Consider the following 20,266-nt stretch of genomic DNA (forward strand, 5'->3'; position numbering starts at 1 on the left):
CCTGTTGTGACAAAGGCATGGCTCTTGCAATAAGAGAAGAGGGCTGTACCAGGCACTGCTGGGCCTTGAACCCAGAATCTCCAGTTTACAAGACAGGTGCTTTAGCCAACTAAGTCACAGTGCCACAGCCAAAATGCCCCATCCTTTTGAATGTTGACTCTAAGTCCAGCCAAATTTTCAAATCACAAATCAAGCTTAGAAATCACCATCCAATGTCACACAGAACCAATCTAGGCTTGCTAGGCTTGCATGAGTTTAAGAACATGTAAAAATAAATAAATAAATAAAAATGCTGAGCATGTGAGTGAGAAGGCACGTGTGAAGTGAGTTCTCGAGCATTTTATCTTTTAATTGTGCTTTTCAGGCAACCTGAATCTTTTTTAAGACATTTGGTGCCTTCATTTTCAATTACTCGGTTTACAATTATAACTAGAAAGGACTTATGGCTTCTGAAAGACTACGGAAGCCTAAATCTTCACCGAGCATGACGAGTCATGGTGACAAGCTACTGTTTGACCTGGAAAACCTCCGCACCACTTTGATCGCGGAGCTAACATCTACCATCGCAGTACAAGTGAAAGCAGCTATTCACTCAGCTCTGACCCCAGTTGTTGCATCTTTTTGAGAGTTTCAAATCGGGTATTGAATCACAAGGGCGATGTATTGACGAGCTTGACCAGCACCTGAACGATTATAGTGACCGCATTATCCCCTTTTGGTAGAATAAACACAGTAAAAATGAACATTCTTCCAAAATTCCTCTACCTTTTTCAGTCCATTCCTTTGTTTTTACCCAAATCTTTATTCAAGAATATAGACCAATTAATCTCCTCTTTTATATGGGCAAGAAAAACTCCCAGGGTTTCCAAATTTTCACTTCAAAAGAGTCGACTAAGTGGTGGCCTCTCATTGCCCAATTTCATGTATTATTATTGGGCGGCTAATATTCAGAAACTGGAGCTCTGGATGCAGACCCCCTCTCTTCCATGGTGCCACTTAGAAGTGAAGTCTTGTATTTCAACTTTCCCTCCCTGCTATGGTGTTCTCCTCCCTTCCTATACCCCTTTCACACTACAAGGATAATCCAATAGTATGTACCTCTCTAAAAATTTTCTATCAGTTTCGCTGACATTTTAAATCTATCTTGGCCTCAACCATGGCACCTAAATGTAATAACCATCTCTTTCCCCCCTCCTTTATAGATTCCACATTCTCTTTTGGGGAAAAGAAGGGTCTGAAATGCTTTGAGGATCTTTTCATTAATAATGTGTTTGCAAACTTTTCTGAATTATCCTCGTCTTTCAGCCTGCCTCCATCTCACCTATTCCGTTTCTTTCAAATTAGGCATTGTGTCTCCTCCCTATTCGCTAGGTTTCCCTCCTTAACTACAAAGTCTGCATGGGAAGAGGTGTTAAAACTGAATAGTCATAAGGGTGGCATTATTTCACAGATATATGCAACGATCTGGGCACAGGACAATTCTTACAATATCAAAACCATTAGTGCTTGGGAAGAGGAATTGGGCCTGGAGCTTGAGGATGATTACTGGGGCAGAACGTTAGATAATATATGTACTGCCACGTCATGTGCTAGACTTAGTTTCGTACAATTTAAAGTGGTCCATATAGCTCACCTCTCTAGGAGTAAACTATCTAAGATATATCCCAATGTTCCTGTCGTGTGAAAAATGCAAACTTTCGCCCTGTAACCTCAGTCATATGTTTGCACTCTGTCCCAAATTGCAGAACTTTTGGAACTCTTTCTTCAAAACTATGTCTGACGTTCTTAAAATCAAATTGGATGTCTGTCCTTTAATTGCCATCTTTGGTGTTTCATCTCAGCGTCAGCCTCTGAACCATAAACAAGCTAGTGTTGTGGCGTTTGCATTGTTACTTGCTCGGCGCAGAATATTGCTGTCTTGGACCTCTCCACAACCCCCCTCTATATCAGTCTGGCTTAGAGATTTAATGTTCTTTTTAAAACTTGAAAAAATCAAGTATAACATCAGAGGCAGGGGTGAATCATTTTTGGGAAAATGGCAACAATTTATTACCTACTTCAATGATGTACGCACCCTGGAGGTGGATTGAGGGAAGGTAGACGCTAAATACTAATCATCTTACTTTTTATCTTTTTTTAAAAAATTTTATAATTGTTTTTTTTTGTTTTGTTTTTTTCTGTTTGTTGTTTTTTGTTTCCCCCTTTCTTTTGGTTTTGGCAGTGATTATTTTGTTGGGGCCAAGTATGGTGGGGTTGTTGGCTGGGGTGTTATGAAAAAATGCGGTTTTCCAATAAAAATTCTATGATTTAAAAAATAAATAAATAAATAAAATTAACTTTGACAGAACAAATTTAATTTCTGGATCATATTTACCAGAAAGCTGCACAAATTTGACCTTATATATTATAGTATTATTTATGTGTTTACTTCAAGTAAAATACCATTTTATTAATATACAATGCTACAAATAAATGTGTGATATTTAAGACATTAAGAATAAAAAATATAAATGTTACTAAACCATAAAAATGTCTTAAATGTTGTTTTTATTAACAGGGCTTTAAAAAGCCCTAGATATTAATAAACAGACATTTTTAAAATGATGCTAGTTTAAAAAAAAAAAAAAAAAATTCCTATGTCTCAATTTCTGTGCTGATATCACTGAAATATAAACATGGATGCGCCATCTGATTTCATATTCAGCAATAAAACCATTTATTAACTAATTGTTTATATAATTAAAACAAAACATGACTCTGCATATATTAGAAAATGAAAGTAATTTTAAATGTATTAGAAATATTTCATACTCCTGTGATAGAAATGTGAAAACAATCAGTTGTCCTGACATTAAAAAAAAAAAAAATGTACAAAAAGGACCAAATAACAGGAGAATGAGTTCATCCACTTCAAATTTTATCTGAATTTAGTTGTAATAAATATAATTTCTATTTCACTATATTGCATGAATAATTACACTCCCTTACTGCTAGAGTCATATTTTCTATTATTCTTTTTATTTCCATTACAGTTTTGTTCATGTTTGCATTACTCATCATTAGTCAGTACTGAGTAAATAATTATATAATTAAATTTAAACACAATTAAAAATCAAACCGTCACTCTAACAACATTACGATAAATGAAATGGCAATAATGGATAAATTATAGTGAAAGCTCTTCAGTTGTGGCAGTAGTATTACAATATCTCTCCCCAGAGTTACATTTTGGCAGCGCTGTTGTTTTTACGGTGTGTTTGGACACAGCGTGTTGAGCAGAAACAGTAATTTAGATATTCAAATGGCACTTTCCCCAGCAGAGATTCTCCACACTGCCAGCATCGCCTACAATGAACACACACACACACACACACACACAGAGAGTAAGAAACTGCAAGTCAACACAACAGAAGTTCTTATATTCTAATCCTGCATGTGTCCCTCCGCACTGTTGTCTAATGACCATAGTTGGTTGTAGTTCCCAAAATAGAAACAAATTAGTGAGCTACAGTGACCCTGGGCAGTTATAGCATTTACCGAAGATGAATGAATGGCTGCAGTTAAACAAGCTGTGCACAAGCAGTTGGTTAAGTCCAATGCAATATCAAGGAGCAAGCAGCAGGAGTTCCAGTACATATGGAAAGTATTCACAGTGCTTCACTTTTCCCACATTTTGTTATGTTACAGGCTTATTCCAAAATTGATTAAATTCATTATTTTAATCAAAATTCTACAAACAATACCCCATAATGACAACATGAAAGAAGTTTGTTTTAAATCTTTGCAAATTTATTAAAAATAAAAAACAAAAAAGCACATAAGTATTCACAGCCTTTGACATGACACTCAAAATTGAGCTCAGGTGCATCCTGTTTCCACTGATCATCCTTGAGATGTTTCTACAACTTGACTGGAGTCCACCTGTGGTAAATTCAGTTGATTGTACATGATTTGGAAAGGCACACACCTGTCTATATAAGGTTCCACAGTTAACAAGGCATGTCAGAGCACAAACCAAGCCATGAAGTCCAAGGAATTGTCTGGAGACCTCCGAGACAGGATTGTATCGAGGCACAGATCTGGGGAAGGGTACAGAAACATTTCTGCAGCACTGAAGGTCCCAATGAGCACAGTGGCCTCCATCATCTGTAAATGGAAGAAGTCTGGAACCAGCAGGACTCTTCCTAGGGCTGGCCGCCCAGCCAAACTGAGCGATCGGGGGAGAAGTGCCTTAGTCGGGGAGGTGACCAAAAACCCGATGGTCACTCTGACAGAGCTCCAGCATGTCTCTGTGGAGAGAGGAGAACCTTCCAGAAGAACAACCATCTCTGCAGAACTCCATCAATCAGGCCTGAATGGTAGAGTGGCCAGATGGAAGCCACTCCTCAGTAAAATTCACATGACAGCCCGCCTGGAGTTTGCCAAAAGGCACCTGAAGGACTCTCAGACCAAAGATTGAACAAAGATTGAATTCTATAGCCTGAATGGCAAGCATCATGTCTGGAGGAAACCTGGCCAATACCATCCCTACAGTGAAGCATGGTGGTGGCAGCATCACGCTGTGGGGATGTTTTTCAGCGGCAGGAACTGGGAGACTAGTCAGGATTGAGCGAAAGATGAATGCAGCAATGTACAGAGACATCCTTGATGAAAACCTGCTCCAGAGCACTCTGGACCTCAGACTGGGGCGAAGGTTCATCTTCCAACAGGACACCGACCCACACAGCCAAGATAACAAAGGAGTGGCTACAGGACAACTCTGTGAATGTCTCTGATTGGCCCAGCCAGAGCCCAGACTTGAACCCGATTGAACATCTCTGGAGAGATCTGAAAATGGCTGTGCACCGATGCTCCCCAATCTGATGGAGCTTGAGAGATCCTGCAAAGAAGAATGGGAGAAACTGCCCAAAAATAGGTGTGCCAAGCTTATAGCATCATAATCAAAAGGACTTGAGGCTGTAATTGGTGCCAAAGGTGCTTCAACAAAGTATTGTGCAAAGGCTGTGAATACTTATGTAAATGTGCTTATTTTTGTTTTTTTAATTTTAATAAATTTGCAAAGATTTCAAACAAACTTCTTTCATGTTGTCATTATGGGGTATTGTTTGTAGAATTTTGAGGAAAATAATGAATTTAATCCATTTTGGAATAAGGCTGTAACATAACAAAATGTGGGAAAAGTGAAGCACTGTGAATACTTTCCGGATGCACTGTATAGTACACTTTGGCGATATGTAGACTAATCGTCAAATACATTCACAAAAAAAACAGTGCGGGAGATGGTAAAGAAAGCAGGATAATGTACTTTGTTAAACTGACCTTATACTAAAGGTCAATAACTAGTTATAAATCTTGACGATTCTAGTTATAATAAACCACAATGTAGCGTTCCTCTTTTAAATTGTAAGTAAGTCTTTAAAGCACTAAACACACTCAATAACATTATGCAACGTGTACCTGATATTAGTGAGTGTTCCTCCCGTTGTGGCCACCTGCTCCGCCAGTCGTCTTTCTGCAGCCAGCGCTCGCTAAACAAGCAAGCAAACACTATGATTTATACACTCCCAGAAGAAGAAACTGTCAGAAAGACAAACTGAAGAAGCCCTTTGGGTAATCGATGGAACCTATTTGTTGTCTGTATGCAGTATACGTAATATAGTCTGGCTCCTCTGAAGGTTTCTTCCTCATGTCATAACAGAGTTTGTCTTGCCACTGTCAGCTCTGGCAGGAATTTCAATTTAAATCTATGTCTGGATTTCTGTAAAGCTACATTGTGACAATGCCCATTTTCAAAAGCGATTTAATAGTGTAATATTTTAATAGTTTAATAATACTTTACAAATGTAACGGTTATATAAATAAGATTCAACAGAATTGGATACTGTAAGTTCATAGCATATGGTTGATCATTAGACCCACATTTATTCCTACTATTTACCAGACATTTTTTTCCTCCTCTCACAGTACCTTTTCTCGGTCACTAAGTGCTAAAAACCTCCTCTTCTCCTCTTGCTCCTCCTCTTCTCTTCGTTTCTCCTCTCTCTGCTCCTTCTCACGCTGCTTCTTTGCTGCCTTCTGTGCCTTTTTCTTTTCTGCTTTCTTGCTCTCTATTTCAGCGGTCAGTGGTCCTGGAACCTTTAATACACCAACTGTTCACCTCAAACTTTTAATTATTAAGCATGCACATTCTTAATAAAACTCAATTCAAATCAGTGCATTGGAAAACTTTAATGAAAAAAAAAACAGAAATAAAAAATAAATACAGAGGAAAGTTTTCTTCTGGCTTGAGGTGAAAAAGTTGCTGAGGCAAATTATTTTTCAATTAAATGATGATAAAGCAAGTCTACACATATTAACATAGTAAATAATGAGTAAAAATAGCAATATTATGTGTTATTATGTATATATGTTGTACTTAAATGTATGGTAGCATGTTTTGGGACAGCTGTCACGGTAAAAGAGAGCATTCATAGTAGTTGATGAACGTCTAGCAAATAAACAGAGCTCTGGTGGTTCATCATTTAGCATGACTGTATGTGGTTTAGGGCATAGCCCATGACTGTGAGTATGTGTAAAAATTAGATAGATAGATAAAGAGAAGATGACAACAGTGATAAAATAAAATATTTGGAATAAATGCTAAGTGTAATGATGTCATTTGATGAGGTCACCTGTGTGTGCCATACCTGAGCTTTAGCATAGTCATATTTGTTCGGATGTTCAGCCATAAATTTCCTGAACATGTTTCTGCTTTCTTTGTCTGGTGCGACTGCATATGGTGTCTGGCCTTTCCTATCCCTGTGTATCCCGCACACACAGAAAAAGGAGAGAGAAATAATACATGCCCTTTATAAAAGTGTAAATGGTTCCCACCCTTAATCACAGCATACAGCTGTATAGAATATAAAATATTCCATACTAAACTATGAGAATACAATGCGTGTGTTTATTTATTTAAAAACTATGAGTCTGGTAATATTTGGACATTCGCTGGTTGAAGCGTGTGCCTCTATGTAGATGTTTTGCCATGTATATGTGTGTATAGTTTTCAGCAGATGTTTCCAGTGTATCTGTGTTACCTGCATGTTGGGTCACTTCCCATCTCCAATAAAAGAGTAACAGCATGTTTCTGTGCAGCTGCTGATGCCACGTGCAGCAGTGTATATCCGGCAGAGTCAATGGGTGTGTTAAGGAGTCGGATCAGCGCGTCCTTGTATTGCTCCAGGAGTGTGCGTAACGCCTCTGTGTCACCCGTTTTACACGCAGTGTAGAGAGCATCTCTGATGCTGAACTCACACAATACACACGCTTCATCTAAATGCACACATATGAAACATTAACACTAGGCCAAACATTTAGCTAAAATCCTAGTACACTTTTGAACATTTTATAATGTTTTTCATAAAGCAAAGTACACTGGTAAGCACAAAGCTCAACCATTCACATACACTTCTTTGTAGGATACTGAAACTTTTTTTTAATGCATGCTTAATAAATATATTTAGCTGATGTTAAATACATACTTGTCTAATATTAAGCGAATAAAACGCTCATTAATAAATTTTATTTCATATTAATGATTTCAGAACATTCTCCATTAACCATGACACTGAGAAATCGAGCGCACCACGTTCGTATGTTCGAGTGAGAAAACTAAGATGAGACATTACTAATGTGAGATTGGAGGAAAGAGGGCAGGGCTTCCAGGGGGGTCAGTTAATACTGGAGAGTTCAAAATACCTACACAACTGTCAATCATTCCAGATGTTGACTGGCTCATGTGCTGTTTTTATTGGGCTAAACAATGGAAGACTGCTCTTTTTGTATATTTTTGGGTGATAACTCCGATGATGTTAAAATGTGGACTTTCTATGCAAAGTGCATGAAGGTCAGTTGAGGTTTGTCCTATCATCACCAAACTTAATCCCTTTCTGCAAAAGATATGTTAGTTTGATATTTGTGAAATTTTAAACTAACTTTGTTAATTTAATGTTAAAAATCATCTATATTAAAATGTATCTATATTCTTGAGTCCATGTCTTTCATACATTGTACCTTCTTCATCATGTTCGTTGTTCTTCGTATTTTTCTTGCCTTCTGTTTTCTCTTTTCCCGCCTTTTCATTCCCTGTCTCATCCTTTAGCTCCCTGCTGACAAAGTCTAACCGAGCATGCATAAATATAATAAATATATAACAAAATGACAAAACTGACTTCAACCAAAAATGTTTTAAGTGAAAAAATGGTTTGAAAAATAATACCTTCTTTCTCCATCAATTTCCCCTCTTTTTCAGTTGCCTCTGGTTTTCTTTCTTTCCTCCTTCTTCGTTTCTTCTTGCTGGGTTTGATCTCATGTTCCTTTAAATCCAAAGTCGTGAACGTCAGATCCTCCATCTGCAGCTGTACAGAAACATCATCCTCCTCCTCCTCCTCCTCTTCCTGTTGGTCTACCTGGTAACCTACTGACACAGAGACACACCAAGTGTACAGATCCACATACTTCAACAGAAAAATACAGTGTCAGTGTGGATTTACTCAAAACAAACACACACACACACACACACACACACACACACACACACACACACACACACCAGCTTCAGTGATCAGAGCTGTAACTCACCTGCTGCATTTCGATTGGTTTCATTTGAGGGTTTTTTCAGCCACGTTCTCTTGGACAACCTGAGAATGCTGGATACGTCTGTGGTCTTATCTGTAAATATAGGTCCACAAATGTATATATAATTAATAAATTATGTACACAACAAATTAACAGTAATTCTGAAAAGATTTTCAAAGGATTACATGTGAAATATATGTAAATGTTTTGACACTGTAGGGACATTTATAATTTAAAGAGCCAAAACCTTTTTTCCCCCTTAAGGTACTGAGGTTAAACTGTCTGATATTGTTTATAGATATCGATTTTATGAATATAAATACTGATTTATTTAGTTTGGTTGTTTGTACATCCAATAGCATTGTCACAGTTTTTTTCCCTTTACAATACTGTCAATATTAATATAGATCATCGATATTACTAACCTAAAAATCGATAAAGATAAATAAATCTTTATCTTTTAGATAGATACATACCGTAAATCTGCAGCACTGAGAGGACGTCGTGTACACGTGTTATTTCACTGAATGTGGCTCTGCGAGTAGCAAAAGGAATTGATCGAATTCTTGGGTCTTTTTTCCCCAGTGGTGCTTCACGGCCTCCAAAGAACACACTTCGGTTATATTTCGGGGTTCGAAGGAAAATGGCATCGGCCTGCATTAAATATTCAGCCCAGTTCTTCAGCAGCTCCTGAATATCCTGGTGAGGAAGTGGTTGTGTGCAGTGCTATTATGTACATATCTAAAAAACTGTGGATACTGAAATTATTTATACCTCTCAATCTGTTCCTCCTGCAAAAAACTTTAAATCGGTTTACTATTGGTATGCTACTGGTTTATTTAAAATAAAATTAACTTGTGCTCTTGTTATTATATACAAATTAAGAGAAGATAGAGTGTGTATTTCAAAATAAATGTCTTGCTATAGAGTCTAAACAGATGGTCTGGTGTAATGGAACAAGCATCCAATCAAGTGTTAATTTGTACTTGCCTTCGTTAATGCTGCCTCATTATAGCGCCGAAGAGCGGATCCAGCTGATTTGGGGGCTCTATTCTGGGCATCACGGACACTCTGAGCCGTTCCCCGTTTTGCTCGAACAGTGTAACGGTGGAAGGTCTTATGCTGTAGCACCTCTTTCCTGTAAAATAAGAATAACTTTGTTGGCAACTAGCCATGAAGTGATCTGATCATACAAACCAATACCCATCAACATATCTGTTTACAATTTCAGATTTTTAAAGAGAATTACATCACACGTCATACAACAGGGATTATCTAAGGACTTAATAAAAAAGTGCGCATTTCTAGCGTGTACATACATCTCAAGTATAACAGACAAGTAGGAATTTTTTGAACAGTAACTATGTCTCACATAATTGCAGTTTCAATGGCTCTGTGGTCTCTTTTGACATTCCTGTAATAGTAATTCACAGTCATAGCTGTGTCATGGATGTTGGGTTCAAATTGGAGGTAAAAGAGCATACAAAATTCATATACATCCAATAAAAAGCATTCTGATCTTACAGTGACTGGCAGTCAATTAGGAGACAAAGTGAGTGAGAGAGAAATTATAAATAAAGCAAATAAGAGTGAAAGAGTCTAATATCATATTATAAAAAGAAAAAAGGATGCAGGACTTGAGCAACTCAACATCCTAGACACCACTATGTCCTGCTGGCAGCGACATAGCCAAGTCAGCAGAGGACCACAGCAGAGGATCTTTCTCCTGAACCAGCTGAAGAAATGTTAAATTTAGCCCATCCTCACCTCATCAACAATAACTGCAGAATTCCTTCTGAGCAAAGTCAGGAGAAATACTGGTAAGATTACACCTTACCCTCTCACTTCTCCTTTTTAAACCCCTTCCCTCTAGTCTTCAAAGCTAGAACCAGCAGGCACATGAATAGTTTTTCCCCCCAGAGCTGTGCCCTCATCAACCACAGTGGAGATTTGGTCTTTAGTGTACCATCTGTACAATAATACGCAAATTCATTTATCATTGAAGAATGCCAGTATCATGCTGTAGTATGCCGTTTATTATACTGCAAATTGTCAGTTGTCAACAGTGATGCATTGTTTCAGTACATTACATTCATAACATACATGGAAAATTAAAACAAAATAATTATTCTAGTGAATAAATAGTAGGTTAACACCTTAAAAACATTTTATGCACAGTGTGCAAGGTACTTTAAATAATGCACTATTCAAACTGTGAATAACTAAACCAGGGGTGTCCAATCTTCTCTGGAAAGGGTCGGTGTGGGTGCAGGTTTTCATTCCAACCAAGCAGAAGCCAGACCCGAGCCTACTGAAAGCCAAGATCAACTGATTAAACAGGTTGAATCAGGTGTGGCTCCTGCTTGGTTGGAATGAAAATCTGCACCCACACCGACCCTTTGCGGGTAAGAATGGACACCCCCGAACTAAACGGTTATACAGCACTGTTAATATAATATTGGTGTGTCTGAAATTACAAACAGAAATCAGAACATATGATACAACATATGATACAACAAACATGATAATGAATTAACCTGTGAGAGTCTACTGACCCTTTATAAACAGCTCCAGCAAAATGGCCACCGCCTGTCATCAGAATCACCCACACCGTCTTCTCTGAGATGTTCAGCAGAGAATCGACCAAATTTGCCCCATTGTCTATCTGAAGGACAGAGAAGATTAATTTTTAATGTCAGGGGCCCAAGCATCATATTTATGTTTTATTATGACTAACTCTGATAAATAAATGTTCTTATAGCACAACTAGTTGTGCTATATATACACACTATATGGCCAAATGTATGTGGACACTTGACCACTGAACAGCCCATTTCAAAACCCTGGGCATTAATATTTAATTGTTTCCTCTTTGCTTCTATAACAGCCTTCACTCTTCTGGGAAGGTTTTCCACTAGATTTTGTATCATGGCTGTGGTGATTTGTGTTCATTCAGCCACAAGAGTTCAGGCACTGATGTCGGGTTGGAAGGCTTGGCACCAAGTTGGTGTTCCAGTTCATACCAAAGATGTTCAATGGGGTTGAGGTCAGGGTTCTGTGCAGGACACTCGATTTCTTCCACACCAAACTTGGCAAACCATGCCCTCATGGAGCTCGCTTTGGACACAGGGACATTGTCATGCTGGAACAGGTTTGGGTCTCTTAGTTCCAGTGAAAGGAATTCTAAATGCTACAGCATACAAAGACATTCTATACAACGGTGTGTTTGTGGCAACAGTTTCTGGAAGAACCTCAAATGGGTGCAAGGGTCAGGTGTCTGCATACTTTTAGTGTACATATGCAGTTATTCCATGGATTTTATATATATGTATATATAGATAGGTAGGTAGGTGGGTTGGTAGGTAGGTAGGCAGATAGATAGATAGTTAGATAGATAGATAGTAACTGCACTGTCCTTATTGAAAAGAAAATGCAGTTTGTAGAGGTTTGTGTGTGTGTTGGGGGGGGGGGGCAGCATATGACTTATGATGAAGCACTTCTGAAATTGCACAGTGAAAAAAATTAAAATTTGAGATAGGATACACATTTATCACTAATCTTCCCTCCTCTTGTTTCACTGCAGGATACTGCAAGAGATGTGGTTAACTCTACATGTAAGAAACCAAAAGAATATTTTTGGATCATTTTCATAACAACAGTGAGCATAACACTAATTACATTAATGGTAAAAACCCTTATGAATACATGCAAATGAAATGCATGCAAATCTTCCATAAGGGCTAGTCTAGCATTGTTCATATGGAAGTTTATAAACATACTTAAAATAAACCCAAAAGTTACATGTTATGAAAAACTTTGTGCAAAAGTCTACTAATGTACTTACTGTCCTTTTCTGTACTGCACAGCGGTAAAGACATAAATACTGTCCCTGTGAGTTTTGGAGCAAAACCCTAGTAGTTAAACGGCCTCCATAAGAAATAACACCATCACCATTATTGTCATCCTCACTGCGTGACTCCTCATCCTCAGAGTCTGAACCTGAAATACTCGAGACGTCACCTGTTCACAAACACACAGGAAAATTAGACACATAACACTGACCTTTAAAATATGTATTTAATTTGAATTTCAATTTATTAATTTAATTCTCAAATAATATATTGAAGGACACAATAAAAAAAAAACTTTCCATAATATCTAACTATGTATGGGAAAAAAACCTCACTGACAGACACAAAGAAATGAAGTACAGTTGCAACAAATGTCTGTCAAAATCAGTGACACTGATTATGACATAATTGTCTACATGTAAGTTTACCATTAGTGAAGTAGTTTCTACCTTTGATTTATAATACTAAGATATAAATATTATATTATTTTAAAAGAGGCATTTTATTTAACTAAGACATTTATTTAAAACAAGATAATTTACACATACAGGATGAACTTATACATAGGACAAGAGAAATTTAGTTAGTGGCTATTAACTGACTAAGACTAATTATTCATGAAAATGTTGAAATATATTTTATTTTTGTGAATCCGAGTACTTCTTAGAAGCTTAACTGGTATACTTTGGTATACTTTATAACTGTTTTTATTATTTTTTTTTTTACGTGTACGCTAGATTATGCACACAGTCGTATGCATAGACTTTCAATACACAATCGACGCTTGCGCATTTCGACAACTTGCACTACCCCTCCTGGCCTACAAGTCAGTAAAGAGCAGTAAAGCAGGTCTGTTGTTATGAAGGATGACAACGAAGAAGAACCACAACAACACGAAAAACAATGCTTGGGCAATCTCTCACCACGATTAGCACCCATATACAAATCTTTATACACTTTAAGGCTGGAATTATACAAACGCAGGTACTTTCTAACCTGCACTCATTTCCGTCTCTTCCATTTTACTTCAACTACCTTGAGAATCAATGGTTCACTGTTGCCACCTTGTGGAACAACTAAATAGTGCAAAAGAATTAAATGCGCATGTGTGACCTATGCATACAAAGTAAAAATCGGGTGGCACGCATCCTCTATTGATGACGAAATTTGTGGCACGCGTACTGCACGCTGTTGCTAGTAAAAGTGAAGCATACTTTCTACTTAAAGTAGGATCAACATAGGGCTGCTTCTGCTGATTCACTCTAAATTTAGAGGGACGCTAATATGAGCATTAGTGATTATAAGTCATTTATTAGATGAACAATTTAGCAGTCAGTGCTACTGCTTCAAAATGTGCTTTACTGGTCCTTAAAAAAGCATGTAAAATCATCCAAAAGTTTATGATATTTTTTTTATTATAATATTCTATCTAGGGATTCAATTTGACTGAGAATTTTAGACAAAGTTTGAGAACTGATCAGCAGATCTGTTTATTTTAGGGCTGCAACTAATGATTATTTTCATAATCGATTAATCAGATATTTTTTTTCAATTAAACAGATGGGGGAGGGGGCATACTTTCAGTATTTTATATATTATATACATACATACATATATATATATAAAAAATTGTTTTTATATATAAATTATATGTTAATATTTCTGCATTATTTTAATGGATGCAAATTAATAAATTCATTACTGATAATAAAATAATAATAATTCATTTTTATTAATAATCTCACTTTCACTGCTTCATACGGTTTCTGTTGCTCACTGCCTTTAAGCATTTTGTTTTAGTTATGTTTACTTTGATCGTAGCATTTTAATTAGACATTACAGATCTTGCTTGAGCTCCTACTGTTTATCACCACGTCTACATTGCGATTGAGGAGCAAGGCAGCCTCGTTACTAATAGATCACTTTAGTTATAATAAACGACAGAAGTTACACTGCAAGCGTGCAAATACAGCATATAATAACAATAAACTTGAAATAAAATAAATCTTTTAAGCAGCTCACACCAGTTTCCCCAGCCCCTTGCACAGTGGAGCATTTTGGATGTCGAGCTTCCATGCTACACAAGCTCCACTTTGTAAAGTTTGCAGGTTACATTCTTCTCCGTGGCATTTAATATAAAATGCTCTCCTGCCTTAGAGGACTTGGGTCGCACACTTTTTTTTTACACTGTCACTTGATGATTATGCCTCCGTCTGATGGTGACTGTGGTCATGTTGCGCATAAAAGGTAACATTTACATAAACAGTAAACTGAAGAAATGAATTGTCCTTGACTCTGGGTATTCTGCTAAAGCTAACGGCATTGCGTTACGTGCGTTTGACGTCATCCGCCATCGACGGGGAAGCGGCTTATACTTTTGGTTAATAAAAAACCATTTGTTCCATTTGAGATTATATTACCTTTCTAAAATCCATACATTAGATGGTAGAGTAGAAAGTGCATAGTGTTAGTGTACAGTACGCCATTTGGGACACAACTTTAGCATGTACTCTCCCATGTGTGTTGTCGGAACAGAAGTAACGCAATGAGTAAGGCTGCATCCAAAAGTGCGTACTGTAATGGTACCTTCGATGCAGTACCTACTGCACGGCCGATGAAACAGTATGTACTAATCACTATGTGTGTGTAGTGTGAATTTCTCACCTACTGTTTCTCGCTTACTGAGAATTCAGACATACTACCCCTCTGGTGTACTGCTTTTCGCCTACTGTGTAGTAGGGTAGTACGCGATTTCGGATGCAGCCTAAATGTACCCTGCGCCACACAGACTAACTAATGGATAATGAGATACTTTGACAATGATTTTCATAATGGATTATTATCGATTTTATCAATTAGTTGTTGCGGCACTAGTTTATTTTATGGGCGTCAGTTAACAGAACATAAGTAACGGTGCACTATATACATACACTATACCAAGTAACATTTTCTTTACTAACTTGGTATAAGATACAGTACAAATAAAAAATGGATGTGATTTTCAGGATCCTAGAGAGATTTTCAGATTCTCGAATTTGAGATGATGAGCAAATAAGAGTACCCATTCCTGTCTTCTTTTCAAATTCCTCCACTGTGACTGGTGATCTTCCAGCCAGTCGCTGCTTCAGATTGAAGCGATGCCAGTCCAGTTTATAATGCTCCATCTGAATAACCATAAAAAGTGCAGAAAATCTGATAAAACAGTAGCCTGTATATCATGATGTTTACTGAGTGGAGTAAATATTTTGATTGGAAAAGTTTTGTATAAAATTACTGCACCTGCTCTTCACGACTTTCAAACGAGCACTGACACGCAGAGCAAAACTTCCTGTCTGACACTACCTCGTCTCTTCTTGCATCCATTCCTCTCTTATCATCAGGAAATTCTACAATCAAATACATTTCACTTCATTTCTAAACACTGAAGCAAGACCTTCATTTACAATCAACTGTACATAGTCACATATTATAGTAAAGTACAAATATTACAGATATTGCATGCTTCAATCAAAAAGTGCAGGCTCTTTATTCGTACCTAGAATTATGAAGATTACAGAAGAGGACGGAGCTTCTTCTTACAAAGTCGAACACTTTATGTCCTAGGGTGCCCTCAAGCCTGTGTTACCACTCTCTCAAATTGCATGCCCTTTTAAACCATTGTAGGATAAGAGCATACCCAAAAATGCACTCTCTCTCTGTTGTGTAGTACAGGGCCCTCCAGTAATATTGGCACTCTTGGTAAATATGAGCAAAGGCGGCTGTGAAAAATTGTCTTTATTGTTTAACCTTTTCAACTTTTGCTAAAAATAATTCACAAAAATTCTCGGCTGTCATGGATAAACAATTGCAAACACAAAACAGGTTTAAAAAAAATTGTTAAATATAGGTGTGCAACAATTATTGGCACCCCTATGAATTCATATGAGATAAATATATTTGAAATATATTCCCACTGATATTTAACTCTTTTTTTAGTATACCTGGGTGACTAGGAACAGGAAATTGTTCAACCATGACTTCCTGTTTCACAGGAATATAAATATGAGGGAACACATAGGCCAAATTTGAGGTCCACCAGCATGGACCTCAAAATTTGAAGGATCTGCATTCTGTATGGAGGAATGATCTCAGATCCCTTGCCATGTATTCTCCAACCTCATCAGGCATTATAGGAGAAGAGCTGTTATCTTGGCAAAGGGAGGTAGCAGAAAGTATTAAAAAAAGAAAGTATTAAAAGGGTGCCAATAAATGTTGCACTCCTATATTTAACAAAGTTTGCTTTTGGTTTTTTTTTTATAAACCTGTGTTTTGTTTGCAATTGTTTGATATCCATGAGAGTATAGTTTTTGTGATTTTTTTTTTCAACAAAAGATCAATAGCTTAAACAATACAGACAATTTTTCAAAGCATTCTTTGCTCATATTAACCAAGGGTGCCAATATTAGTGGAGGGCACTGTATGTGTTCTCCTGCTGCCTGATGTGATCTTGGTGCCTGATCCTGACAATTTTACTGTTGTGTATTTTCTTGCCCTCTAGATCTGCCTGATTCATCCTGCACTTGTTATTCACCTTCTGCTGTGGATGTTCCCAAATGCACAGAATAAAAATTGCACTTCCCAAAAACATATAATCACTTATAAATCACATACATACGTATATAAAAATATATATATATATATACTCTTAGCAACAGGTGGAAAACAGTGTCCATTATGCTGTTGACAAGAAAATATTAATTTGGAAAAACACAATGTACCCTCTCTGATGTTGAGATGGAGAGTTTCCTGATGATTATGCATGTCTGAAATATCCCTGAGTCCATCAGTGAGCTTCAGATCAACAACAAGGTCAAACAAAGAGCAGCGATCTGGTCTGGCCATCATGAAAGAGGCACACTCAAGGAACTGAGGGAATAAATAAAAGGGCAGTTATCATACCAGACTCTGAAACTTATTATTCAGCAAATGTATGGTGACAAATGAAAAGGAAAAAACAACAAAGTGTCTTTTAGTAGGTTTTAGGACAGCAAAAGTCACCAGAAAAGCTTCAATGCACCTTGGCATAGATTCTACAATTCTCTAATGCTGTCTAACACGTCACTCCAAAAGTTTCCTATAGGGGTTCAGTAGTGGTTCTAGTGACTGCAAAGGTCACCGCATATGATTTATATAACTTTCATCCTCTGCAAACCATTCAGTGAGCCCTTGTGCACTGTGGATGTGAATGGATCATGGAAGAGACCACCAGAATACAAATGTTTCATGATAGGATAAAGTGACGCATCCATCTAAGGCAGACATATTCAAACGTTCCCCCTATGAATCTCACTTCCCATTTCTTGATAACTTTTTCAGGGTGACAGTGGTAAGGACAGTGAACAGTAAAAAGTGTAATGCAGTACATTTTCAGTCCATTTACAAATCACTTGTCTAATGTCCCTTGTGAAATCTTGAATAGTTTCGGACCGTGGCAGGAGATCAAAGCAAACAAACAGCTTTTTAAATCAGTGTCCAATTATAATTTCCATTAAATTCATTTTAAAAACTGAAAGTGCTGTGTTTTTTTTGTTTTTACTATTTTCAGCTAATTTTTTTGGTGGCATCCCAAATAAATATACACTACATTGACAAAAGTTTGTGGACACCTGACTATCATACTCATATGTGCTTATTTATTAAACATCCTATTCACCTCCACACTTCTGAGAAGGCTTTCCACTAGATTTTCAAGTGTGGCTGTAGGGATTTTGGCTCATTCAGCCACAAGAGCATTAGTGAGGTCAGGCATTGATGATGATGGTGGTCAGGTTTTCCACATACTTTTGGCCATACAGTGTCGATAACTGGTGTTAACTATGAACGTTTTAATGATACTTAATTCAGACATAAAATGATAGATTTTATTTCACATTAATGAACTCTCCACTGACTGTGACAGGAAGCAAGCTCACTGCATCAGCTCATCTTTAAAGCAGAGAACTCAAAACACTGGCATAACTGTCAATCAGTCCCAAAGCATACCAGCAAAATGTCCCCCATGATTAGCCATAATGTTAAAACCACTGACATGTGACATGAATAACATTGATTATCTTGTCAAGTGGTGGGATATATTAGGTAACAAGCGAACAGTCAGTTCTCAAAGTTGACGTGTTGGAAGCAGGAAAAATGTGGAAGCATAAGGATCTGAGAGACTTTGACAAGGGCCAAATTGTGATGGCTAGACGACTGGGTCAGAGCATCTCCAAAATGGCAGGTCTTGTGGGGTGTTCCCGGTATGCAGTGGTTAGTTCCCACCAAAAGTGGTCCAACAAAAGACAACCAGTGAACCGGCAACAGGGTCATGGGCATCCAAGACTCATTGATGCTTGCAGGGAGTGAAGGCTAGCCCATCTGGTATAGCCCCATACACAGCAACTGCCATGCACTGTGTGCTCTGACACCTTTCTATAATAGCCAGCATTCACTTTTTCAGCAGTTTGTGCTACAGTAGCTCTTCTGTGGGATTGGACCAGACGGCTAGTCTTCACGAACGCCCCAAAGACCTGCCGTTTTGGAGATGCTCTGACCCAGTCGTCTAGACATCACAATTTGGCCCTTGTCAAAGTCACTCAGATCCTTACACTTGCCCATTTTTCCTGCTTCCAACACATCAACTTTGAGATCTGACTTTTCACTTGCTGGCTAATGTATCCCACCCCTTGACAGGTGCAACTGTAACGAGATAGTGTTGTGTTTAGTTTTGGGTTTGTACTGCCCTTGTACTGTTGAAAGCTGCTGTAGGGCTGTTGCCAATCAAAATTTCCTTGTAATAATCAAATATTTCCAGTGTAGTTGTATTTTAAAATGTAACCACCCCACAGCGCCCATTCTGCCCTTTAATACAGGGGCTTTCCTTTAATACACATTAACACACTGTAGTCAGACTGCTGTATACAGGAGTAAACTCACAATGTTAGCTAGCTAGTTTACTCTTTGTCTGAAAATAATTAAGAAATTTTAATTGCTAAATAACTTAATTATTGTTATCCTGCTAGTCTGTTGTGTTGTTTACATTTAATTATGGTTAAGTTGGGTGTTTAATTGCGTTAAACATACTGAAGCCTGAAGACAGGCGATTCAAGCATTGCTAGTGCGCTAGCTTGCTTTTCTTTCCAACCTGTTTTCCGGTAGGCACCGCCCTCCTGCGCGTGGATATTCTATCAGAACACAGCTCCTGCGCTGTAATTGGCTGATAGAGAGACCCTTGATCCAATCATAGTGAGGGAAATACGGAATACAGGTGCAGAAAGCAATGTTTCTTTTCCAGTTTTCTTCGCTGTACAGTCGTGAATAAATGCTACATTTAATCTCATAATACGCAGCAGACACAACTTTAAGATGAGAATAATTAGCAGAACATTAAAAAAAACACCCAAAATGTTTTTTTTTAACCTGTACCTTGTTGCTTGAGCTCACTTCACTTTCTTTTTCTTCTTGGAGTCAGCAAATCATTTTATTTCAGCTCATCACCGCCAACTAGTGAGACATTGGGCCATTACTATAATACACCGCCAATTTGATCGACTTGATTCACAAACTTTCTGGAGCGCGGATTTTATTATTTTATTTATTTTCTGCTACAAGGAGAAAACTGGGATCAGTATCAGAATAACTTTAAATCGCCATATACATGTACATGGAATTTGTCTTTGTACAGCCCTGCTGAGAAAAAACAGCAACAATAGAAACCCTCATAGAATTTGTAATAGTTTTAATGAGAATTGTAATGGATTTAAGATGTGTATGTGATTGTG

General features: G+C 37.6%; 1 protein-coding gene across 5 annotated transcripts; it reads right to left on the reverse strand.

The window, feature by feature from the left end:
- Positions 1 to 326: 326 nt before the first annotated feature.
- Positions 327 to 19,980, reverse strand: ankzf1 (ankyrin repeat and zinc finger peptidyl tRNA hydrolase 1). Of its 5 annotated transcripts, XM_053626335.1 has the most exons (17): positions 19,911 to 19,960; positions 19,630 to 19,788; positions 17,228 to 17,375; positions 15,750 to 15,856; positions 15,532 to 15,634; positions 12,464 to 12,639; positions 11,175 to 11,284; positions 9,610 to 9,757; positions 9,096 to 9,318; positions 8,623 to 8,712; positions 8,261 to 8,461; positions 8,056 to 8,160; positions 7,080 to 7,314; positions 6,687 to 6,798; positions 5,968 to 6,135; positions 5,458 to 5,528; positions 328 to 3,345 (listed from the first exon to the last, which is right to left on the reverse strand). In XM_053626335.1, the coding sequence occupies exons 3-17, from the start codon at positions 17,352 to 17,354 to the stop codon at positions 3,222 to 3,224; spliced, it is 2,100 nt and encodes a 699-aa protein (XP_053482310.1). In that variant the 5' UTR covers positions 17,355 to 17,375; positions 19,630 to 19,788; positions 19,911 to 19,960; the 3' UTR covers positions 328 to 3,221. The 5 variants fall into 5 exon arrangements, with proteins under 5 accessions (XP_053482311.1, XP_053482310.1, XP_053482309.1 ...); XM_053626336.1 differs by lacking the exon at positions 19,630 to 19,788 and having other exon boundaries at positions 327 to 3,345; positions 8,261 to 8,458; positions 19,911 to 19,979; XM_053626334.1 differs by lacking the exon at positions 19,630 to 19,788 and having other exon boundaries at positions 19,911 to 19,979.
- Positions 19,981 to 20,266: the final 286 nt, after the last annotated feature.

This window comes from Ictalurus furcatus, chromosome 6, assembly GCF_023375685.1.
Source record: "Ictalurus furcatus strain D&B chromosome 6, Billie_1.0, whole genome shotgun sequence".
Lineage (NCBI taxonomy): Eukaryota > Metazoa > Chordata > Actinopteri > Siluriformes > Ictaluridae > Ictalurus > Ictalurus furcatus.